General features: G+C 40.3%; 1 protein-coding gene across 1 annotated transcript in view; it reads right to left on the bottom strand.

Moving 5' to 3' along the window:
* LOC124789997 (sodium channel protein Nach-like) overlaps positions 1 to 16,951 on the bottom strand; it is a 116,734-nt gene extending 99,783 nt beyond the window's left edge. Inside the window, exons 1-3 of the mRNA XM_047257540.1 lie at positions 16,762 to 16,951; positions 12,636 to 12,795; positions 12,355 to 12,503 (exon numbers count right to left, since the gene is read on the bottom strand). Coding sequence (XP_047113496.1) covers positions 12,355 to 12,503; positions 12,636 to 12,795; positions 16,762 to 16,919 — 467 coding nt within the window. The 5' untranslated portion in view covers positions 16,920 to 16,951. The remainder of the gene's footprint in view (positions 1 to 12,354; positions 12,504 to 12,635; positions 12,796 to 16,761) is intronic.
* Between the last annotated feature and the right edge of the window lie 10,275 nt (positions 16,952 to 27,226).

Here is a 27,226-nt window from a genome sequence, read left to right as displayed (position 1 = left end):
CACGGTGTTATTTGTTGAAATAAGTGCACTTCTTTCCAGTGGCTTCCCCCCCCCCCCCCCCTCTGCCCCCCCTCCCCTTGTTTTCTAATGTCATGTCATCCTTCTCATTGACTTCAACATTACTTATAAAGAGGTTGAAGGAGAGTCAAAAATGAACGGATTCTTAAGATATGCCACACTTAATGCATCCAGACTTTGTAATCTCATGCTGCTTTCTGTTGCCAGGCTATGATTTTATCCAATGTTCTGAATATCCACATAAGTTTTTCAATTAGTGCTGAATGGGTGATTGTGTCAAAAGATTTAGACAAATCCAAAACTGTAGCAGATACTGAGTTTTGCTAGTGTAACGTTTTTGCTAGAGATTCTGTTAGGCTTGTGATAGACATTTCTGTATATTTCCCTTTTTGGAAGCTGTGTTGTGCTGAAATCAGAATACTATATTTCTCTAGAAATGTTATCAATGTACCGTGTGTAAGCATCTCAAGTATTTTTGAGAAACCAGATGTTAAAAGACACTAGTCTGCAATTATTTGGGTTTCTTGTGTGTTGACACTATTTTGCCTATTTTTAATTTTTCTGGACATTCTCCTTCTGTCAAGAGCAGTTTTCTATACTTAAAAGTGATACAGTTGTGCCGCCGATGAGGTCGACACCAGCATCGATATACGCTTGTCTCTAGACTCTGAGCATCGTCTTTGGACGCTAAGCTAAGATTATCTTTGCTCTCTTCCACCATGTCCAGTTCTTTGTAAGCCTTTGATGTGTTTAGGTGAATAAACGAACTACTGCAAAATCGGAGTGTTGTTTGATGTAACCGACCAGAACTTCCTCCTCACTCGTGACCTCGAGTTGTAATGTCTTCCGTTTTCGCCGTTTTACTGTGTCCACGACCTCCGTGCCAGTTAATTTTGCGTGTATTACAGCAACACAGCATTCGAACAATAACTTCGGCTCAACTCCTAATGCCGGATTTTGTGATCGACATGCATCGTGTTGCAGGAGATGTACACCCGCCAGGACTGCAACATGATGCCTCTCACTTGCCGATTTCAACGGACGTTTACGAGCCTGCAACACTAAGTGAAGTTAGGAGTGTGCATGACTCAGGCTATCAAACGCCTTTGTTCCCACCACATGTGCCCTCCCTCATCGACTGTGTAGTTACCTCTTACGGATCTCCGTGCAATGCGGGACCAATGCCGATTTCTGCAGATGCTTCGTTGGACAACCTACCACCGCCAGGACAATGATTTGCCATGCTGCAATCCATGCAGTACCACACGGATACCTGCCATGTGGCCGGAACTGCTTTGTTCACAGGTCAACCGACTCAGCATCCGACCATGCCTGCACCTGCCTCGGTTCAGCATTAGCACTTGCCTTCCTACTTCGATACCTCGGCCTGCAACAGGAACAATAACTTGTTATCTGTGCCTGACCTCCACCTCCGTCAGTGTTTTGTGCCATGACATTCACCTTATCTGCACACTGTTTTGAGTGGAGTGACTATGAACAGTGAACTTTCACACATTCCATCCCACGTTCGACATCATTTCTCACACTGTGCTTCTGGACAGCCCGCACCTCCACAGCCTTCCTGCAACACAGGTGGCCCCAGCTCTGATCATACGTCGAGCTTTCTGCGGACTAACACGCGTTCGCAAACTTTGAACTTTTTCTCACCTGTCGCCCACGCGCCGGCTCCAGTCGAGCTTCCGCTACTGTTCTCGGCACATCTCAGTACCTCATTCGCGTCAGCCTTCCGCGACATGTTAATTCAAACACAGCCACAACATGTTGAGCTTCTGCAACCGCAATCGACACATTATGGTGTCTCACCCGTGTCGGCCTTCCGCGTTGCGACGGATCGCACTCAACCACAACGTGTCACCTTCACACTGCCTCCCGAACAGTCGTCGCTGCCACATCCCTTGGAGGCACACTCTCCTGGAATACTACAACAACAGCAGCTTGTCTCAGGAAGTGCCCCAACGATCTCAACTCAACCTGTTCTTCCGAACATTCTACAACGCTTACCTACACTGCCGCCGTTTAATCTCGACAGAGCTACAACTTCGTTCAAAATTGCGGACAAAGTGTTCGAACATTACAAACTTGATGAGTCAACCAAATTTCTGTGCCTCATCACCCACCTGCACAACCAGGATGACTTGATTGCTGACCTGGTCGATGCCTCGGACTCATCTACCCGGTACACTCTAGCCAGAGAGACAGTTCTACATTGGCTTGCACGCTCCACTGAGGCAGCAATACGGCAAGTGCTATACGTCGAGCAACTAGGCAATGACAAACCTTCCCAGCTCTGGAGACGGCTACGTGCCCCGGTCAGCGCCGATCTATTCCCTGACACAGCTCTCCTCGCCATCTGGTCAGATAAACTATCTCCTCACATCCGATTTGCTCTGGCTCAAAGGCCTCCTGAACCTGTTGCGCAAAGAATGACAATTGCTGACAAGCTACACAATGCATCACTGCTCCACTTCGCCAGCCACTGCCTGCCTGACACGTCTCAGGTTCAGGCTCATCACCCTGCGGCCAGACGTGGTCGGGGCCGCACTGTGCCATCCGTTCCACTCACTCCGGGAAGCAGTAAACAAGCAACTGAGACATCACCGGCTCTTCCCGCGGTCACGCCCCCTCCTGCAACTGAACCTTCTGCAGCCACCGTACCTCAGTCACTGCAACTGGCAATGAACTTTCCGCAGGAAATGCAACCGTACTACCTGTACTGTTACTTTCACACACATTTTGGTGAGGTGGCACGGAACTGCAGACCACACTGCTACTTTGGGTGCCGCCTCCTGCGCACAACATGACAGGCACCCCCCAGTGCTCCATTCTGTCTGGGAACGACCAGATAATTGTGGACAACTTTAAATTAAAGATATTTCGTCAGGATACCTTTTCCTAGAGGACACAGTCACCAACGTTTCACTGCTGCCCAAGTCCTTAGCGTCGTCAAACATCCGCCCTCATCATACTTCACTGCAAGCCGTGAATTCAACTAAACTACAATGCTTGGGTTCAACTTCACATGTTGTCTCACTCTCACATTCCATGGACCCCTGCTATGACTCACTCTTTCACTGCCCTCAAAAATCTTCTTGCCGAGGCCTGCACCATCGCACATCCTTATCCCAATGCGCAGCTTTTCATCACCACAGACGTGAGCGATACTGCCATCGGCGCTGTCCTTAGCCAGACAATCAACGGCCAGACTTTGCCTCTGCAGTTCTTCTCGTGCAAGCTCACCAATGCACAACGGAAATATTCCACGTTTGACAGGGAGTTGCTCGCGGTCTATGAAGCAATCAAGCATTTTAAGACTGACATTGAAGGATGCCCTTTCTATGTTTTAATAGACCACAAACCCCTGGCTGCAGCCATTACAAACCCGCCAGCTGACCCGCCTCCTCGCCGCTTCATATACATGGAATTCATATCTCAGTTCACCACCAATGTCAGACACATAAAGGGCACTGACAATATAGTTGCTGATTTCCTTTCATGAGTCAACGCCGTTCATTTGCTGTTAGACCTCTCTGAACTGCCGAACCTCCAACCCACCGACAAGGACACAAAAAACCTAATTTCAGACTCTACCTCTTCACTACACTTCATCCGTACCACCTTCCCTGGCATTTCTGGTGAGATCTGGTGCGATGATGGTACGGGCACGTTACGCCCCCTCATCCCAACCACGCTCCGTCGAGCTGTCTTCAACACACTGCATAATTTAGCCCACCCCGGTGTTTGTGCGTCCATGTGCCTCATTGCAGAGCGCTTTGTGTGGAAAAATGTCAACAAGGACTGCCGGCAATGGGCACACTCCTGCCTCGCGTGCCAATGCTCCAAAGTACACAAGCACACTTAACCCCCCTTCACCCCTCCTGGGCGTTTCCAGCATATAGATATTGACATTGTCGGCCCTCCCCCCCCCCCTCTAACGGCTTTCATTATGTTCTCTTGTATACCAACTGAACAACTCGCTGGGTCGAGGTTGTCCCCCTCCCCAATATTACGACAAAAACTGTTGCTCGAGCTTTCGGCGAGTTGTGGGTATCGCATTTCAGATGTCCAGCTATCATCACGACTGACCAGGGCAGACAATTTGAGTCAGCCCTGTTCAACGAGATTTGTAACATCTGCGGCATCCGGCGCATCCATACCACAGCATCTCACCCGCTAGTTGACCACTGGCACCGCACTTTCAAGGTGGCTCTTCGATGGCACGACTCTCTATGGATGGAGGCCCTTCCCTTTGCACTACTCAGCATTCGTGCGATCTATAAGGAAGACCTCAAAGGCACAATCGCCAAATTCGTATATGGCCAGAACATTGTTCTCCCTGGCGAATGTGTGATCCCTTCCGCTTCTCTCTCTCAGTCTGACTTACCTTCCTTCGTGGACCGCATCAGATGCCACTTCATCAACCTCCATATCCCTCTGCCTGCCAGCCGCTCCCACCCTAAGGTTCACGTCCCAAAATCTCTGGACAATTGTGAATACGTCATCCTCTGAGATGACACTGTCTGTGCTCCCCTCCAACCTCCATATACCAGCCCGTACCGAGTTCTCCAGCACTCAGCCAACACCTATAACATCCAGATAAAAGATTCAGCTGTTACAGTCTCTCTCAACAGACGAAAGCCTGCTCATGTTGAGCCTGCTTCCACCCCCCTTCACTGTAACGGCTCACGACGCTCTGACCACTCCCTCCACATCGGGCTCACACACTCGGTTGAGTGAATTCCAGCTCCAATCGTCTGGCTCTTCTCCGAACTTGCCCTCTACTCCGGTCTCAAGAACTCCATCGAGTGATCACATGCTCCCCATGTCGAGCTTACCTACGATCACGCCCTTGTCGATGGGCCGTTCGCCGGTCCCTGTGACCTCTCCCCCGTCGCCTGCCTCGCCCTGCTGAGCTTTCCCATGCCCCCCCCTCCCCATCTTGAATGTGCCCTCGCTTGAGGTGTTTGTGCCCATCCCCCCCCCGAACATAATCCACAACATCTCTATAATACTATGCGATGATACACTGTTCATTGTGTGTTTCCCTTCATCCGGTGCTCATGACACAACCTCCGCCATTCCCTGCCACCTGGTGAAATGTGTTCCCCTCTCACCCAACATCAACCTGGGCATACTTCGTGTGTTCGCCATGCCCACCGGAGACATCATCGTTGTCGCTCCATTCCACCCGCAAACTGCCGGCCTCCCTGTTGCCGCACGACCAGCACACCAAGTACAATGCCCGGCGCGCTTCAATGACTTCCAGGTTCGGTGGCTGAACCTTCCTTCACGCCATCTACCCACGCAGCTCCCCGATGATGCTGTCGAGCTGACCATGGTCCGGCTCCCGCGGAACACCCCTACCGATGCTTTGTCCCCTCCCCCCCCCCCCCCAGGCCTCTCAAGAGTACTCCGTACTGCAGGGGGGGGGGGGGGGGGAGGGGGGGCTATGTGGCGCCGATGAGGTCAACACCAGCATCGATATACGTTTGTCTCTAGACTCCGAGCATCATCTTTGGATGCCAAGCTAAGATTATCTTTGCTCTCTTCCGTCATGTCCAGTTCTTTGTAAACCTTTGATGTGTTTAGGTGAATAAACGAACTACTGCAAAATGGGAGTGTTGTTTGGTGTAACCGACCCAAACTTCCTCCTCACAGTTATTTCTTCACTCACATACTTTATTAGACAGTTCCTGTCCCTTTACCACGTGATGCCCTGCTCATTGCTATTGATGACACTTCCCTTTACACTAACCTTACCGGTTGAACACTGCCTTTCCCAATGCCTGTTGGATTCCAAACCAACAACCTCCTTCCTAGTCACCATGATCAAGTACAGCCTATCCCACAATTACTTCCCCTTTGAAGGCATTATCTTCAAACAAATTCGTGCTACAGCTGTGGGCACCCACATGGCACCAACCTAGGGCACCCACATGGCACCAACCTATTCGTGGGCCATCTAGAGAAATCCTTCCTAAGCACCCATAGTTCTAAACGAGTTCAGATTCATTGATGACATATTTGCGATCTGGATCAAAGGGGAGGATATCCTATCCACATTCCTCCAGTACCTCAACAGCTTCTCTCCCATTTGCTTCATCTGTCCTACTCAACCCAACAAGTCACCTTCTTAGATGTTGACCTCAAAGTTGGCTACATCAGTAACTCTGTCCATATCAAACCTACTAACCAAAGGCAATGCCTCCACTGTGACAGCTGTCACCCATTCCATACCAAGAAGTTCCTTCCATACAACCTAGCCACCTGTGGTTGTTGCATCTGCAGTGACAAATGGTCCCTCTCAAAATATACTGAAGGTCTCACTGAGGCCTTCACAGACTGTGAGTATCATCCCAACCTTGTACTCAAACAAATCTCCTGGGCCTTGTCTTTCCTATCTCCCACCACATCACAAAGTCTCACTGACTGGCCACAGAGGAGCATTAACATCATAACTCAGTGCTATCCAGGACTGGAGCAACTGAATTACATTCTCTGACAATGTTTTCACTACCTCTCATTGTGCCATGAAATGAGAAGTGTCCTGCCCACTATACTTCCCCCCCCCCCCCCCCCCCCCACCCTCCTCCCACTGTGGTACTCCATTGTCCACCAAACCTACACAATATACTCGCCCATCCCTGAACCACCCATGCCCAACCCCTTACTTCATGGCTCATATTCCTGTAATAGACCTACATGTAAAACCTGTCCCATACATCCTCCCACCACTACCTACTCCATTCTGGTCACAAACATCAGCTATCACGTCAAAGGCAGGGCTACCTGTGAAACTAGTCATGTGATCTATGAGCTAAGCTGCAACCTCTGTGGTACACTCTATCAGGGCATGACAATGAACAAGCTGTCTGTCCACATGAATGGCCACTGACAAACTATGGCCAAGAAACAAGTGGACCATCCTGTTGCTGAGCACGCTGCATAACACAACATCCTTCATTTCAATGACTGCTTCACAGCTTTTGTCATATGGAACTCTCCCTGCAATATATCCTGTTGTTGTTGTTGTTGCCGGCTGGAGTGGCCGAGCGTTTCTAGATGCTACAGTCTGGAACCGCGCGACCGTTACGGTCGCAGGTTCGAATCCTGCCTCAGGCATGGATGTGTGTGATGTCCTTAGGTTAGTTAGGTTTAAGTAGTTCTAAGTTCTAGGGGACTGATGACCACAGCAGTTCAGTCCTATAGTGCTCAGAGCCATTTGAACCATTTGTTGTTGTTGTCTTCAGTCCTGAGACTGGTTTGATGCAGCTCTCCATGCTACTCTATCCTGTGCAAGCTTCTTCATCTTCCAGTATTTACTGCAACCCACGGCCTACTGAATCTGCTTAGTGTATTCATCTCTTGGTCTCCCTCTACGATTTTTACCCTCCACGCTGCCTTCCAACGCTAAATTTGTGATTCCTTGAAGCCTCAGAACATGTGCTACCAACCGGTCCCTTCTTCTTGTCAAGTTGTGCCACAAACTCCTCTTCTCCCCAATTCTATTCGATTCCCCCTCATTAGTTATGTGATCTACCCATCTAATCATCTGCATTCATCTGTAGCACCACATTTCAAAAGCTTCTATTCTCTTCTTGTCCAAACTATTTATCGTCCATGTTTCACTTCCGTACATGGCTACACTCCATACAAATACTTTCAGAAATGACTTCCTGACACTTAAATCTATACGCGATGTTAACAAATTTCTCTTCTTCAGAAACACTTCCCTTGCCATTGCCAGTCTACATTTTATATCCTCTCTACTTCGACCATCTTCAGTTATTTTGTTCCCCAAATAGCAAAACTCCTTTACTACTTTAAGTGTCTCATTTCCTAATCTAATTCCCTCAGCATCACCCGACTTAATTCGACTACATTCCATTATCCTCCTTTTGCTTTTGTTGATGTTCATCTTATATCCTCCTTTCAAGACACTATCCATTCCGTTCAACTGCTCTTCCAAGTCCTTTGCTGTCTCTGACAGAATTACAATGTCATCGGCGAACCTTAAAGTTTTTATTTCTTTTCCATGGATTTTAATACCTACTCTGAATTTTTCTTTTGTTTCCTTTACTGCTTGCTCAATATACAGATTGAACAACATGGGGGAGAGGCTACAACCCTGTCTCACTCCCTTCCCAACCACTGCTTCCCTTTCACGCCCCTCGACTCTTATAACTGCCATCTGGTTTCTGTACAAATTGTAAATAGCTTTTTGCTCCCTGTATTTTACCCCTGCCATCTTCAGAATTTGAAAGAGAGTATTCCAGTCAACATTGTCAAAAGCTTTCTCTAAGTCTACAAATGGTAGGAACGTAGGTTTGCCTTTCCTTAATCTTTCTTCTAAGGTAAGTCGTAAGGTCAGTATTGCCTCACGTGTTCCAATATTTCTATGGAATCCAAACTGATCTTCCCCGAGGTCGGCTTATACCAGTTTTTCCATTCATCTGTAAGAATTCATGTTAGTATTTTGCAGCTGTGACTTATTAAACTGATAGTTTGGTAATTTTCACATCTGTCAACACCTCCTTTCTTTGGGATTGGAATTATTATATTCTTCTTGAAGTCTGAGGGTATTTCACCTGTCTCATACATCTTGCTCACCAGATGGTAGAGTTTTGTCAGGACTGGCTCTCCCAAGGCTGTCAGTAGTTCCAATGGAATGTTGTCTACTCCCAGGGCCTTGTTTGAACTCAGGTCTTTCAGTGCTCTGTCAAACTTTTCACGCAGTATCGTATCTCCCATTTCATCTTCATCTACATCCTCTTCCATTTCTATAATATTGTCCTCTAGTACATCGCCCTTGTATAGACCCTCTATATACTCCTTTCACCTTTCTGCTTTCCCTTCTTTGCTTAGAACTGGGTTTCCATCTGAGCTCTTGATATTCATACAAGTGGCTCTCTTTTCGCCAAAGGTCTCTTTAATTTTCGTGTAGGCAGTATCTATCTTACCCTTAGTGAGATAAGCCTCTACATCCTTACATTTCTCCTCTAGCCATACTTGCTTAGCCATTTTGCACTTCCTGTCGATCTCATTTTTGAGACGTTTGTATTCCTTTTTGCCTGCTTCATTTACTGCATTTTTATATTTTCTGCTTTCATCAATTAAATTCAATATTTCTTCTGTTACCCAAGGATTTCTACTAGCCCTCATCTTTTTACCTACTTGGTCCTCTGCTGCCTTCACTACTTCATCCCTCAGAGCTACCAATTCTTCTTCTACTGTATTTCTTTCCCCCCATTCCTGTCAATTGTTCCATTATGCTCTCCCTGAAACTCTGTACAACCTCTGGTTCTTTCAGTTTATCCAGGTCCCATCTCCTTAAATTCCCACCTTTTTGCAGTTTCTTCAGTTTTAATCTACAGTTCATAACCAATAGATTGTGGTCAGAGTCCACATCTGTCCCTGGAAATGTCTTACAATTTAAAACCTGGTTCCTAAATCTCTGTCTTACCATTATATAATCTATCTGATACCTTCTAGTATCTCCAGGATTCTTCCATGTATACAACCTTCTTTTATGATTCTTTAACCAAGTGTTAGCTATGATTAAGTTGTGCTCTGTGCAAAATTCCACCAGACGGCTTCCTCTTTCATTTCTCTCCCCCAGTCCATATTCACCCACTATGTTTCCTTCTCCCCCTTTTCCTACTCTCGAATTCCAGTCACCCATGACTATTAAATTTTCGTCTCCCTTCACTACCTGAATCATTTCTTTTATCTCATCATACATTTCATCAAATTAAATTCATCTGCAGAGCTAGTTGGCAGATAAACTTGTACTACTGTAGTAGGTGTGGGCTTTGTGTCTATCTTGGTCACAATAACGCATTCACTATGCTGTTTGTAGTAGCTTACCTGCACTCCTATTCTTTTATTCATTATTAAACCTACTCCTGCATTATCCCTATTTGATTTTGTATTTATAACCCTGTATTCACCTGACCAAAAGAGTTGTTCCTCCTGCCACCGAACTTCGCTAATTCCCACTATATCTAACTTCAACCTATCCATTTCCCTTTTTAAATTTTCTAACCTACCTGCCGGATTAAGGGATCTGACATTCCACACTCCAATCCGTAGAACGCCAGTTTTCTTTCTCCTGATAACGACGTCCTCCTGAGTAGTTCCCGCCTGGAGATCCGAATGGGGGACTATTTTACCTCCGGAATATTTTACCCAAGAGGACACCATCATCATTTAACCATACAGTAAAGCTGCATGCCCTTGGGAAAAATTATGGCTGTAGTTTCCCCTTGCTTTCAGCTGTTCGCAGTACCAGCACAGCAAGGCCATTTCGGTTAGTGTTGCAAGGCCAGATCAGCCAATCATCCAGACTGTTGCCCCTGCAACTACTGAAAAGGCTGCTGCCCCTCTTCAGGAACCACATGTTTGTCTGGCCTCTCAACAGATACCCCTCCGTTGTGGTTGCACCTACGGTATGGCCATCTGTATCGCTGAGGGACGCAAGCCTCCCCACCAACGGCAAGGTCCATGGTTCCCATAATCCTCCTGGCCTCAACCTTTGTTAGACTTTGTCCTCACCCAACCACCCCCTTTGCTGCTCCTGTTCCAGCACTACACAATCCTCATTCTACCAACCCAGGCTTTTTACTTCTCTCCTTTTTCACTACCCCCCCCTCCCCCCTCACCTCTCCCCTTCCCTCTGTCTGGCCTCCCAACTGCACCTAGCTGCCATAACCTCTCTCCACCTCATCCCTGGACACTGTGTGTGTGTGTGTGTGTGTGTGTGTGTGTGTGTGTGTGTGTGTGTGTGTGTGTGTGTGTCATCTATTTTTGATAAAGGCCTTCTTGGCCGAAAGCTTATTCTGTGACAGTCTTTTTGTTGTGCGTATCTGCGACTTAGCATCTCCCCTATATGGTGAGTGGCAACTTTCCTTTTCATAATATTGTTACCTTTCATCCTGAATTTTCCATTGTCTGATAAGCTAATTAAATTCATTCATGTTCCTGAAGGTTGACACCATGGAGTAAAAATAAATAAATAAATAAAATTATTAACTTCTTCTAAATTCACGAATATTCTACTTAAAACATCTAAATTGTCTGTGATAATTTAGGCAATGTTTGATATGTGAATCATTGTTGTTGCTTTCTTATGACATATTACAGCTACATCTACATCCATACTCTGTAAACCACTGTGAAGTACTTGGCAGAGTGTGAAACGTAACAGGCTAATTGAAATTAACTTAAACGCATAAATTTAGCCAAGAACAGTAATTTCTGACGTAGAGGTGTATGAAAATAAGTACTTGTGAAAAAGTTAAGAAGAAAATAATTATGGAATCTTGATGAAACTAATGTATAGTAGCCCATTAATTGGTAGGAGCATTTTATGTGATACGAATCTTCTGTAACTAGTAAATATAACAAGTGTATTGTTAACATTTAACACCTAAGCATTTATACACTATACAATTAGTATATAGACTAGAATTCACTCATGTGTTTAATATATAAGAATCTGGGTAATCATTGAAATGTATAATTTGTTTTAGGATGAGAGTTTTAATTGTTAATTAATGAAATAATAATTTTAAACAATGCCGAGGATTGTTCGGGATTGTTAAGAAAGTATAAATACTAACTGCCATGTTGGCATAGGGAGTCAGTCTGGTTTTAGTTTTTGAGCAGTGAGCATGTAGCTGCTCCTTTTTCATTGTAAGTATTGTCTGCCTTTGTATTAATATTTTAATTTTGTTTTGAAAGTATAATAAATGTATTTAAAACATAAGACAAGATTATTTTTAAATTTAACTTTTCCAAAGTTAAATGTTACAGTGACTGTAAATGTACTCAGGACCACGACTGCAGCAGATAAAGAGTAACTATGATCAACCCCATTATTATAAGTAATCAGAGAATAGTTATAAGAGTATTTTCCATTGTAGCATTTATTTAGAATATGAAATGCCATAATTTTTGGACATATAATGTAAGTTATTAATGCATTCATGCCATCAAATTTTTAAAAACTTTTGTATAATGAGGACAAGATTAGTCTAATTAAGCTGTGTGCATGGGGCATTTATACAATCCTTTGCCCTACACTCAATAAATGATACAATGGAAAGTAACCTCTGCCATATACTTCACAGTGGTTTGCAGAGAATGGATGTAGATGTAGCCGTAATAGTCCATAAGAAAGCAGTAACAGTGATTCTCATATCAAATTATCACAGTCCTGTTCTGCATATCAGTAAATATCATTTACATAAAAACTCTTTTAAGACTGAATACTGCACAATGAAACAAGTCTCTTAAAGAAAAAAAGAGTGAGTTTACTTCATAACTTCTTCCAGATATCCATTGTAGTTGAATGCACAGCAACGCCCTTCAGTAGTTGTTATATCTTGGAACATCTTATAGCAATTATGTACAAAGCGTCCCTTCCATGTGCAGTTAGCAATGAGTTGCTTGCACTGTGGAGCTAGCTGTAATTTTAATTGTGTATGAGTTTAGATTATAAATATTATGTAAGTTTTTATAACAAAAGTGTATAAATAAAAGAACATCTGCATAATTAAAGTTTTTGCTTTTTAATTGAGATATATATCATTACTTACGTATTTGGTTAACATTCTGACTGAAATATTATTTGCATCAATTGTCTCCTGTAAGTTAATCAAATCATCTCTCTGCTCATAAATATTTGGGTTTAACAGTTGTGTTACTATCTGCAAGTTTTTGAAAATCTGTTGATGTGTCACGTTTTTCGGTAATACCCTGAAAGAAAAATGGACAATTAAGAACAGGTGCCAATTTGATAACAACAGATCTAAAAGAAACAAATGGTCATACTAAATCTCATAAATATACTTAAACTAGAAAGAGTTAAATGTAAAACAATCAAAATTAACATTTATTTCAATATTTAGCAGCAAAAAAGGTGAGTGAAACACCACATATGCTGCAAACTGCAAGTATCACATAATAAACATAAACAACATCACGTATCTACATAATAATAACATTCTTATTAAAAGGGAGAACATAAATTTTCAATCAAGTGTGTAAGGAGACAGAAATGACATTTCTGTAATTCTGGTGTTTGCATTGATCAATGTCATCATGGGTAATGCAGTGGTGGATACAGAAAAACCTCAAGGAAGGTGTGGTAAAGATATCTTGAGCTACCTTTTCTTTTACTGTAATAAAAAATAAGCCTGTCACATGCAAAATTTAAGTAAGTTTTACTTAAACTGTTTATACACATATACAAGACAATGCCATCTTATGATACAAAAAAGTTACAAGTTCCTTAAATGATGAATTTTATGTGCCTATTCTTTCTGGAAAATTGGTTAATTACATCGTCAATAGCATAATCAGTGTCAGGGTGAGTGTTCAACAGAGCTAAGCCATTAAGTCGATCCTCCTCCATTGTTGACCTCAGCCATGTGTTAGCTGTCTATGTGCCAGACAGAAACATGCGAAATACGATGACGCGGACGCGCATACTACATAGGAAAGTATAAGTACTCGATAACTCGATTCAGTCAAGTTGACTGATGAAAGAAACAAATGAATAGCGTGCAGGATGACTGGCAGGGGCAGTGCGTGTGGCAATGCGGGCGGCCCTGCAAGGGGGGGAAGCATGCACCCTGCATGCATCCCATATATATCTGCCACTGGGGTAATGTACAAGAGGATTTTATACAGAAATCTGACACAGTAAAAAATGTACTTACTCACACTATAGTATTACATACAGCTTAAGTACATATTTCATTTTATGAAAGATGGTACCACACTCAGTCATAACTTATGTTTATTGTAGCAGATCTAGATTTTGGTCAATGAGTGACCATCTTAAATGCAGCAGGTAAAGTTAATACATTTGAACCATTATTTTGCATTTACTCAAAGTAATTTGAACTCTTGGCTTGTATAGTCCAAATGGGTCTATGCCAAATAACGGCTGAAATGTGTTAACTTTATCGGTTGCATTGAAGATGCTGACTCAGTGACCAAAATCTAGATTGCTACAATAAACACAAGTTGTGTATGATTGTTGTACCTTCTTTCACCAATTCTTAACTTACTTACTAAATTTCACACAATAAATGAATATGGAGCATACATAAACATTTCCTAATGTTGTTAAAAGTAAAATATGAGTTGAACACCATTTAGCTACTTGCATACTCATTATATATGCAAGACAAGGCTGAGGAGAGTGGCTATGAGTGTACCTATAAAAGCCCACAATTCACATCCCAGTGCCATTACATTATCTTTCTTAGAAGTCTTAAGCCCCAGAATATTCTGCAACAGTAGAGAAGTAATGTCATTTCCTCATTACCGGAAGTTCATAAATTCAGAAATTTTAATAAAAATGGAGATTCTAAGATGTAAATAACCTAATAAAACTGAGGTAAGACAATTACTCACTTGCAGACGATTGCTGAGCAAAACATAAATACATGAAACAAATCACATTTTGGTCTTTCACTGTTTTCATACCCTAAGTACAAATACACACACACACACACACACACACAACATCACAGCATGTTTGTGAGTGTTGTCTAAGAGAAAAATAGCTAAGGCTTGAAATATAGTGGACTATTTTCATTTTTGTTTCTTAGTTCAAAATTAACATAAAAAACTCATGTATTAATGAACTTTGAGATTGGAAAGGAATATTTACTTAGAAGTCACTGAAACTGAAACATGGTTGAAATAGTTATACCCCCATCTTTCACATTTTTAATAAGTTTCTTCATGGAGAGTTAGGGGGAGGACACAGAACAAGAGAAACGAGGAATGGCTAGGATGTTCAAGCACATTTCTCATGTTCATGTGGCTTGGAGCAATCCTCTTTTCTCCCCATCCCCTGTGTGAGCAATTCTTCCTTCTCCCTATCACCTGTATTGATTACTCTTTCTTTCATTTTGGCAGTCCCATCTTCTGTTTTTTATTACTATAGCTAACAGTAAATGGATGAAATACATGTTTACCATCCTTAGTAAGGTTGGAAGAAACTGCTTGTCAGTGGAGAGAAGAATTATTGTTGTTATGTCAGCTTTCAAAGTTGAGATGTTGTTTCTCCTACAATTAGCTGTTAAGTTTTTAATGGTTCCAAGATATATAAGTTATACACATTTTCACATAATATTTCAACAGCTTTCATATTATTTTGTTTCCTGAGTAAGTTCATTCAGTAACTGTCACACTATGATTCAATTTCAAGTCTTGCTAATTAGTTATGATACTGAAAATAACAAAATGATGGTGTTAACAGATTCTTGATCTTCCACGCTTAAAGCATTAGGCATTTTCCTGCTGCAATACTCATCCGTTTCTCACTCTTTCTCGACTTCTTCTCCCTTTATGTGATGCTTATGACTGGACTGAAGTAGGTACTGGAGGATGTATGGGACAGGTATTACATCTAGGTCTATTATAGGGATATGAGCCATGAGGCTAGGGGTTGGGAGCAGGGACTGTGTAGGGATGAATGAGGATATTGTGTATGTTCAGTGGATGTCAGAATAGCATGGGATGGGTGAGAAGGACAGTTGGTAGGACGTTTTTCATTTCAGGAAACGACAAGAGGTAGTCAAAACCCTGGCAGAGAATGTGAGTCCATTGCTCCAGTTCTCCGTGTTACTGAGTCATGAAGGGAATGCTCCGCTGTGGCCGAACAGTGGGACTTTGGGAGGTGGTGGGTGACTGGAGAGATAAGGCACAGGAGACCTGTTTTTGTACAAGGTCGAGAGGCTAATTATGATCTGTGAAGGCCTCAGTGAGACCCTTGGTATATTTTGAGAAGGACTGCTAGTCACTGCAGATGCGATGGCCGTAGGTGGCTAGGCTGTATGTAAAGGTCATTCTGGGAAGGAATGGGTGGCAGCTGTCGAAGTGGAGGTATTGCTGGTGGTTGGCAGGTTTGATGTGGATGGAGGTAGTGATGTAGCCTTCTCTGAGGTTGAGGTTAACACCAAGGAAGCTGGCTTGTTGGTTTGAGGAGGACAAGGTGAAGCGAAAGGAAGAAAAGCTACTAATAGCAGATAAACAAAAGCTATACAAAAAAAGCTTAGAATTCAGCAGCTTTTCTCAAAGTCACAGCTTATGTGCTAATTTATTCAGCTAAACTTAGGTGACATAAGTGTGACTGACTCATTCATATCCCTGAAGGTTCCACTTCTTAATGGTATCCATGGAACATGTAGGATAGATTACACATCATCATTGCCCTTCATTTCATTTCATCCTGCTTTCATGAATTTTATGCAACAAATTCTAACTAATGTTTAATCCTCATCTAAGTTATGCCTAGCTCTAATCTGTTTACATAAGTCTCCTAGTTTTCAGACTTTCATGGTCCGCTCATTCCATTTCATAACATGCTTTTCGTCTCCCTCTCTCTCTCCCCCTACTTGATGCCACTTTCATGTCAGGTACCTTAAGCGTAATTGTGTCATGCAAGTGATTGCAAAGCGTACATGTACTGTGCAGCATCATGTTTGTGTTGCTACTGATAGGGAAGGGATATCATCTGCTGCCTGCTTGAAGCATGTATCTCTCAAACAGTATCACACAAACGTCATATAAATTAACTCTCTTACTTCCACTTCCACATTTCATTTGTGAATTCAATAGCATAGAAGTGACCACCTGGTCAGTAGTGCTACTGAAATTATAACTGACAGGAAAAGTTTTCAGAAGATTTGATATTATGATTACATTTTTTTTGACAGTTCCAGAGCCCTGGAACGAAGCACTTGATTGGTGTTGCATATGGTAATCGCAGGGAAAGGTATATTCCATATTGGATAGTGATCAGTTTCTAGTGTTGTTAAAGTAGGATGCCGTTCACTTAAATACCATGCTACATTGACCATATATGCAGCTGTTATAATGGATAGGCCAATGACAGTTAGCCACATAAATCTGAAAAATAAATGAAAGCATAATTACATTTCTTTCAATTAACTGCTTATTAATTAAATCAATGGCTGATTCAGCATCCAATGCCAACTTAATTAAATCAGCAATGTGTGAGATTCTATATTATAATTGGCATTACATGACAATAACATTTGCCTAATTTTTTCACAAATCAAAATTGTTCAATAATAGTAAGTATTTACATACTTTCAAATATTTTTTCTTATATCTAGATACTTTGGGTATTGAAAATTGTCCACAAAAGATACATTAACATGACAATGGATTTTTACAAACTTGAACATAAAGTATAGCTTTTTTTAGTTGGTAATTTTGTTTGTAATCACTTCCAAAATCCATGTGAATGCCAACATGTTCATCATATTATACAGGGTGTTCATTTTAACTGAAAACATTGAAATATCTCAAAAATTACACATCAGATTGAAAAAAGTTGTAGTTCCAATTTGTTTGTCTCGGAAGCTGACATCCAACACTCAATCCATCACCCCAACCTGTATGTGGGTGGCAGGTGGGCAACTTCGAAATCTTCAGTGGAAACCCCCATTTGTTAAATGCAGATCACAATTTGACAGCGAACTCTACATAAGTTTTTCCCAATGCATTTTCTTTGTTTTGCCATGGATGGTGCTGCAATCAGAGGAGTAGAAATGGGAACACAACCCTAATTTATGAGATGCCACTCAATGGCCATTGAATATTCAATGGCATGTGGGACTCCACCTTCATTCTGCGAGAGTAGGTCAGGCTAGAATTTTATAACTTCTAATTGGAAACCCCATTTTCAGTATTTTTTTCCTCTGATATATTGAACAGGGGAACATTTGACACATGACCATGGCCGTGTAGTAAACTACAACATATCATAATAGGCAATACACCGCAACTGGATCTCACGTATCATGCAGAGGTAGAACAGATAGAACAATACTTGAACAGTGTTCATTGCCTGCAAACAACCTATCATTTGGAGAACAGATGAGCAAGTGGACAATGAATGTTACAAACATGGAGGAAGAAACTGAAATGGTCTTGATTTATGGAGAATGTAGCAGAAATGTTGTGGCTGCTGTTGTATTTTCAATTGAATGCTCACTCTCATTTTTTCCTTACACACTTGTGAACACCTTTATGTCTAATGATAGCATCCAGATTGGCAAAAGGAAATGAAGCAAACATGTTACAGGAGAAGATAATGAAATAGCTGTACAAGCAGCAGTGTGCCACGACCCATAGATAGGCACACGACAGCTACACTGTGGTCCTGATATGTCCATAGGTAATACTGACACAAGTATCATCCATACCGTATGTCACTGCATCAAGAACTTCACAGCACCAATTTCCATATACATGCAGTGTCTTGTGAATGGGTATATCAACAAATTCAAATGACCCTCAATTTCTTTTCCAGGGTACTATTTTCCCATGAGTCTAAATTCACAAACCATGGTAGCATTAACTGACATAACATGCATTACTGGAATGTAGAGAATTTTCACAGGGTACAGCAAGTTGACCAACAATGTCCTTGGTTGGTTAACATATGGTGTAGCATCAGGGGGAACAAACTCATTGGTCTGTATTTTATCAATGACACATTGAATGGACACAAATATCAAACGTTTTTGGAACAGGGGCTACCAGTACTACTGCACGCTGTTGCCCTGGATGTTCAACAACATATATGGTTTCAGCATGATGGTTGCCCAGTGCATTATTCAATTGAAGCACAGGAAGTATTAGACTGTGTTTACACTGGTCGGTGGATCAGCAAAGGTGACCCTATTAATTAGCCCACACAGTCACTGGATTTGATGCCACTGGATCTCTTTCTGTGGGAGTACTTAAAAGATAAGATGTACCAGCAAGTGACAGTAGGCCATTAAGATATGATTGACCACATTAGAAACACCTGTGATGACATTCCCGCAGGTATGCTTCTGTCCTGTATATGATCATTTGAAGAGTGGATCACTAAGTGTATTGAAGTTGGTGGTACTACATTTCAACACTTACTCTAAGTGGAAAAACAGAGTAGTGTTCACATCAAGCCACAGCCACAGTGGCACGTCACGTAGCCCCCTGTTCAATATGTTGGAGGAATACGACATTGCAGCCTGTCCTACCCTCACAGCATGGAGGTGGGACTTCACATCCCATTGAATATTCAAGGGCCATGAGTAGCATGTCTAAATTACGATTGTGTACCCTTTCCTATTCCTCTGATTACAGTGCCATCTGTGGTGAAATGAAGAAAACCCATCAGACAAAATGTATGTAGATTTTGCCATAGAATCATTTGCAATAAAAAATGGGGATTCTCATTGAAGATTTCAAAGTCACCCCCTTTACCCATGCACAGGGTAGTGGGGGGAGGGAGGGGGTCAATTGCAGTGTCATTGGATGTCCCCTTTTGAGACAAACAAATTGGAATTATGACTTTTTTGATCCGATGTGTAGTTTTCAAAATACGGTATTTCAATGTCTTCAGTTAAAATGAACACGCCGTTTTATAAACCACTTGCTTCTAAAAAACTTTTCATGAGCATGAATGACATTCTATAGAATATCTGTGAATATTTTAATGTGTACTTTTATACATTTTAATGTAAACCAATTTGCACTTCAAGCCTCCAATTGTCTCACACATAGTTTAAGCTACTGTGCAATATTTTATTACATTATGTTCATTTGAATTCATATCTGAAGAAAACAAGTTAGTAAGTAACAGAGTTAATAAGATCAATACTTTAAAAATAATCCACTGATGGACACTAACATTAAAACTGATTTAATTCTCAAAAAATTTTCTTGGAATACTAAGTAATACATAATGCCATAGTGTATAAAAATAGTGCTGGTATGGAAAAATTCCATTAACAGGTATTATGTAATCAGCATGATACAGTTGCTTGTTTCTAATGCCAATGCCAACAAATAAATAAAACACATAGATGTGAATGGTTTATACTTGCTTTTCCAGCCAGTGTTGATGTTGCAAAACGAGGTATTTATAACCATGCTGTGCAGTACAATTGCAAAAATCCTTGACCCACAGTATAATCCACTTTTTAAAATCCATTACAACATTAGTATTCTGTTCACCATCTCTCTGCATTTTTAAAATTATATCTTTTTTCATGTTATACACCAGCACTGTGAAACATGAAAATTATTTCAATGATTCACATAATTTGTGCTGTTTATTAATTTACCATAACAATGGGAAATACAGTCCCATTATGATATTATCTGTTATGAATATGCCACAAAATGGAGGAAGGTAAACTGGTTAAAATCCAATGCTAAGTACAGCACACAACAGTCTGCTGCAGTAATCAATAGTCAAGTGTTTAATTATGAATTCATTACACATGCTCAAATGCTGATGGCCTTTATAGATTACCTAACAGAGACATGAAACCAGAAAATGACAGTGACATACACGTCAATCATTGTAACACCACATTATGCCAAAAAGGTGTATATCATGCAGGAACAAAACTTTACAACAGATTACCAAGACATATAAAATCTCTTACTGAACTACAAAGCTTTAAAAAGTCTGTGACATCCTACCTTCTGAAAAACTGCTACTATTCAGTCTCACAGTATCTTATGCAAGAAAAAATGTAATTTGTATCTTTAATTGTAGAAATAAGTTATAAATATACAGTATTTCAAAAATTTGTAATTATTAACTTTATAGATCCAATTTGTCATAAAAATTTATAAAATTTATGTTTGATATTTGAAAATCCAATAGCCAAAAAATGTTTTCTGTCCAATATCCTGTGTACAGTATATGTACTTAAAAAGAGATTTATATGGACAAATAAATAAATAAATAAATAAATAAATAAATAAATGAGAATCCTGTAAATAATATACTGTCATATTCTTAATATTAACACTGTTTTAACACTGATGATCTTGAACTGTCATTAAATATGCTCTATGATCAATACATAGGTAACTAACTGTAAGAAGTCTTCAAGGAAAAAGCTAAAACCTGTTGTTAACATGTAGCAATGTAATCTTCCATTACTTCATAACACATGAAAAAGTCTGGCATAGCATTTCAACACAATTGGCGTTATTCAGATTGCCGAGTAACTGAACTACAGTCATGATGCAAAATTATGTAAAGTACAAAAAAAAGAGCAACAGATCCTTAAGAGCACTTAAAAATCAATGCTGACTGTTGAAGTCCCCAATCATAGGCTCTCTTCTCTGAATGTTAGAAAAATAAATAAATACATGGCCCTGCAGCAAATAAGTGAAACCTCAGATCTGGAGATACAAAATAGGCACATGGGAGGAATGCAACATTAGTTGTGGCCCACATTGTTCAATGACTTTTTACTGTAGAGGAAATTAATAAATGATAGAAATATTTTGTGACTTTGTCAAAAATTATGTTTATGTAAACCACAAAAAACTGAAAAAAATTCTGCATCATACTAAGCATGTCATTAACTCTTGCATAAATCACAGCTTTTCTATGAAGGATAATCTAAAAAGACATAATTTACTCATTTTCAACGAAACACAAATGATCCATTACTGAAAGAAAGAAATATTAGGGGTCATATAGTACATGAAACAATATGTACAAAATTTTTTGGAGTTTCTTGCAAAATAATCTAATATGTAGGAAATACAAAGAAAAACTATACATGAATCTCAGACTCGTTTCATATATTTTGAACTTACATGAACCTCTTCCATTCTGTTGACTTGAAGGTAAGGAAGTTGGCTTATTTTACATGCTTTCACCCCTTTACGTATGGATTTATCTTCTGGGGAACTGCAGCTAAAGTAAAAAAAGTATGGATTTAGCAAAAGTTACCATATGATTACCAAGCAAAGGAATAAACCAAACATCTGGCACAGACTGCTTCAAAACTCTTGGAAGTCTTATACTCACTTAACTGTAAATTTAGTCTTTAATGATTTTGTAGCTAACTGTAATTTAGGTACACAACTACAACATAAGATGGCAAAATGTTTTCATATGGACTTTTTCTTCTTGACTATGGTTTACTTTTAGTATTAACAATATTATGAAAAGCTAAGGTGCCACTCACCATATAGCGGAGATGCTGAGTCACAGATAGCGTGAGTGTACAAGCTGTGGCAGGAGTTTAGAGTGGCAGTTTCCTGCCGCAGAGTGCCAACTCGCATCTCTGTGTCATGCTTAGTTCGGTTTTTATTAATTTTTCTCTGGCATATAAATTTCTCCAAGTGTGCAAACACAGGCATATGTGCCCCTGCCAAGTGTCCACTAGGGTTTTTCCAAGACCGCATAAACACTAGCCGCTCACCATGGACCCATAGCAACTGCCAGCCACATGCTCCGTGGCGGAAAACTGCTGCTCTAAACTCCTGCCACAGCTTGTGCGCTCACAATAGGCACAACAAAAAGGCTGTCACAAATAACGGCTCAGTGTCTCCACTATATGGTGAGTGGGAACTTCCCTTTTCATAATATTGTTGCATTCCATCCTGGATTTTACATTGTTTGATTTTCACATTTAGTATTCTAGTGCAAAGGGCTTCAACAGAGTATGTCTGATATAGAGCAAGAAATTGAGAATCCATCTACATTCAAAATATAACTACAAACATGCCACTCCTATGCATTATGATTATCTAAAGTCTATAACTTCAGATTCTTGTCAGGTGTTTGGGAAGGAGGATTATAGGAATGTTCATTTCCAAAGCGTTCCACTCTTAAATCATACTGATTTGTATTATTTTATGGAAGATACCAATGTGTTCAAGTAGCTGTTAAACTAATAGTACAGCACTACAATTAAACAGCATGAATCACAGACAGTATTTAGTGTAACTGAGGGAGCAGCAATGTGTTCTGAAGTAATATTTTGACAGTAAATTTTACTATGTTAAAATTACCTTGAGTAAGTACTGTTAGAGAGCAGGTAATTATCAGTGTAGTATCTAACAGTTGCTCCATTTTATTGTTGCACTGGATCGGTCTGAAGTCTCTGTACAATTATTAACATTTATTTTACAAAAACTATGGGTTTTGAAAATTTGTGGTTTGTAACAAATAAAAAAATAAATCACCATGGTTTTGTTATGATGTCACTAAACTTCAATATGTGCACCATTTGTTGCTCAAAGAAGCCTAATCAATATTCAGTTTCATGCCATATGTCTAACAACATTCCTGATGTAACACCATCAACAGCATCCATTATTCTTCTTCTTAATGTATCCGGATCAGGTATTCAGGTAGCATAAAATGAGTCATTTACGTAGCCCCACAAAAAGAAATCTAAAGACATTATATCAATCGATCTTACAGGCCAGGCAGTGGGACTATCATACCCAATCCACCTGTAAGGAAATGTTTCATCAACAAAATTTTTAACCCCAAAGTGACGGTGCACAATCTTGTTGGAAAATCAGTCAGTTGCAGTTTTACAAACTGCTCTAGCATATTCAGACAGATGTTACCTGTCAAAGATTTTTCAACAAAAAGAAAGGGCCAGTTTGTTGTGCATTAAATTGTACCAGACATTTATTTTAGGGAAATTCCTAAAGTGATCTAAGGCAACATATGGATATTCCAGACCACATATCCTCACATTGTGCTTGTTAACTTTACTAATATGTCGAAAGTAGACTCATCTGAAAAACAAATTCATTGAATTACTTTTCCATCGTCAGAGTTTACAATCCTGTAGAATTTTTTAAAGGATATCGTATTCACTGTCGACTGCAGAAATTATTTATTTCACTATTGCAATTTTGGCCTTTGGGCCACATTCAAGTGGTACTACAGAATTCATTGAAGGTACTCATTGCTGGTATCAATTGAAGCCAATATCTCAGTCACAAAAGCTGATCAACATGCCCCGTCATATGGTTGTAAGTGTGTCTCATCTGGAACTTACATGCATACAGATGCAATGAACTGCATAGAATTCTTTGAATTGTGGTCCTAGGAATCCCTAAGTAACCAGTCATTCATTGAGTAGATTTGGAAGGGCTCAATAATAACACTTGCTGCACATCTCCAACACTTTGTTCACTGACTGAAGGCCACCCTATTCATGGAAGACCCAACACACTGTAAGTCTGTTTAAGCTTCATGTAGCATGCAACAACGCTCTTTCTATCAGGTGCTTTGGTACCATATTGTATTTAAAATTTTGCTGCACAGGGATTAGAAATTTTGTATTGTGATGCCATAGAACACTCCCATGTGGCACCATTTTACAACAAAAGCAATTACAGTGCTCTCTACTCAGCTTCTATATGCAACAAAGATATGCAAACAAACTTGATGATTTAGTTTTCATTTGTCACAAAGAACACAATTTGAAAGTTCTGCAGTTTTTATAAAATTAATACTGATAATTGTACAAACACTTTAGGCCCACCCTGTATTTCTTGTATTGTTGTATATCCTAAATGGCAGGATCTATTGAACATGCTAAATGAATGAGTGAATGAATCAATGATGTTATGATGTTTACAGCATTTGATGCCCCACATATTGTCCACCATGCAACCACAACATTGGCTGCTAATTGCAACAAGGGCAGAACTGAAGGTATCCAATGGCGAGCACAGCATAAGGCAGTGGCGTGTAGTTGAAATGCGTAGTCAACAGGTAACTCACAATGGTGCTACAGTGCTAGTGGTGTTGGTATTGATACAAAGCAGAGCAATGGCAGTGATAAACAAAGCAAACATCATATTATACCTGCAGCAAGAGTTGCAGCTTGACGTTTTGTCACACAGGAATCCAAGGAATTCCACAGAGTGAGAAAGAAGTAGTAGATGAAATATTAATGTTTCTGCAAGATTAGTCAGTGGAGTGAGTGATGTTGTATATGGCTGACTGTGCTGACAATGTACATGAGAAATACAATGGTAATGATACATGCTTACAAATGAATTGAAACAGGTGTCAAGCCATGTAGTTCATCTTCCTTTTCAGACAGGGAGCCACAAATCCCATCCCCAGTGAAACATAGTAAAGGACAATCATAGTCCAAGGAGTGGATACTAAACATAATTACATACATCAAAGATCATCCATAGCACAGTAAGGAACAATTATGAACATATTTGAATAAGTCTGCAGCAACATGACTGTGTAGTGCTTAAGAGAAACTACAGATATTCGAAGGAGAACAAGGCATACTTGTTACAAGAACTGGTGTTTGCACATTTCAGTTATGCTCGGAACAATTAACTAGATGTGCATATAATGTTATGCACATCAAACCACATGCAACATAGGTTACAGTGATTCTGAGGGAAGCAGTGGTTGGTTGCTTAACTTGAGACAGTACTACAGAACTGGAAGACATAATATAATGAAATTTTGAACAATGCATCAATTTGATGATGTGGCTCAAAATTTTGTAGATGAGATAAACAAACTTACCCAATTCTTCAGTAAGGAATTTATTTTCAACTCCAACCATTTGGGATTTGAAGAGGAAATGTGTATGAAAGGAACCCTGAAAATTAGAGGTACCAAGAGTGTCATATCAAGATCAACTAACATCAATACCTTAATGCATTCATGTACAATTATGATGACTGTTAATCTGCATCTTACGTTGGCTGGAAAGTTATTTATTGTACTGTGAGAAGTTGGAGGTGCTCTGCTTCTATGATTCCTTCTTATGTTCATTGTCTTGCAAGGGAAGTAGGGAATATTTACATCACAGCAAGCAAGAGTGGGAAAATGGGCACAAGAGAACTACAACTATGATATGAGCAATGCTTTTAGCTGATACCTTGTCAAAATAACTTGGTCTTGTGTGATTTCTGGTCTGTCAGTTTACACCACCTGGAACCACTGGACAAATTTGGTCTCTGGAGTTCTTATTTTTCTGTGCCTATAAAATATATTATCACACTATGTGCAGCTGTGCCTTAACGGATAGTCAGTTTCATTATAAGCTCCATGACAGACTGTTTCACATTTGGTTGCATGTCATCACACTCCATCAGTTCCTCCATATGCATTCTTTAAGAGTGGATACCTAACTGAATGTCCTGTATAGTTTGTAGCTCCCAAGGAGTTCACCTTCAATCTTGATGGTGCAAACCTTTGTGATCACTGTGGAGCACCATTTTTCACTTGATGTCATGGTGCAAGTTAATGGTTTGCTTTGAATGTTACTTGTATATTGACAATATCCATTTTTGAAGTGTAATATGAACTTCCCATAGAAAGTTGATCTGTGCACCTCCTAGGCACTCTTTTTTTTTTTTTTTTTTTTTCCTGATGCACATGGTGAGTCATTAGCAGCTAATATTTTTCCTGTCATAATTGTTACCACAATATTTTCAAATGACTCTTATTAAAGATTGAACATGTGATCTCACTCTCAAGGGATTCCTTGTTGGATTATTCTTTTAGATCAAGAAGAGGAAGTAGTGTCATCACCAGCAGAAGAAGCTGTGTCATCATCTGCAAAAGAAGAAGCTGTGACGGAGATCACATAGGTGAGATATGAGAAGGAGAAAGAACAAAGAAGCAAAAAGATCTCAAGGAGCAGGATTTTTTGTACCATCAGATAAAAAGAAAGGTGCCACAGAAAACCAAAACATCAACACAAATATTTCCAATATTATTTAGAAGTAGACATTCCCATGAGATACTGTAAAAATACAGAAACATTAATAGATCATGCGATCACTAATGTACAACAGAGCAGACAGACAGAACAGGTCATACACACAACCACTGAAGACCACTATGGGGTAGTAGCTGAATTAGCAGGCAACATAGGAAAGCAAGAAAAAATATTTGAAGAATTTAGACAAACTAAGCAAACAAACATAGATAGGCTACAAAGGTTACTGGAAACCGAAGACTTTAATGAAGTATACTTAACAGAAAACCTGGATAAAGGATGATAATCATTCTGCAATACATTAGGCCATTACACATCCATTAGTATGTAGAGAAATAAATACGAAAAAGAATAAAAAGTGTGTCACAGTAGAGATAAAAAGGAAGAGGGAAGAGGTATGTATGAAAATTGTTGGTTGAGGCCAACCCAAGGAAATAGGGATGCATATAGGGAAAAGAAGAAAACATACACCAAACCAATAAAAGAGACTAAATCGACATATTATGAAAACAAGATAGCAACCTCAACAAATATCACTAAAACCATGTGGTCTCTCATAAATGAAAAGAGGAAAGGTGTAGGTGTGGAAAACACTGATAACA

The sequence above is a fragment of the Schistocerca piceifrons genome, chromosome 3 (genome assembly GCF_021461385.2).
Source record: "Schistocerca piceifrons isolate TAMUIC-IGC-003096 chromosome 3, iqSchPice1.1, whole genome shotgun sequence".
In the NCBI taxonomy this organism is placed as follows: Eukaryota; Metazoa; Arthropoda; class Insecta; order Orthoptera; family Acrididae; genus Schistocerca; species Schistocerca piceifrons.
The sequence above is the reverse complement of the archived record's forward strand: the minus strand, read 5'-3'. Positions and strand labels throughout refer to the sequence as shown.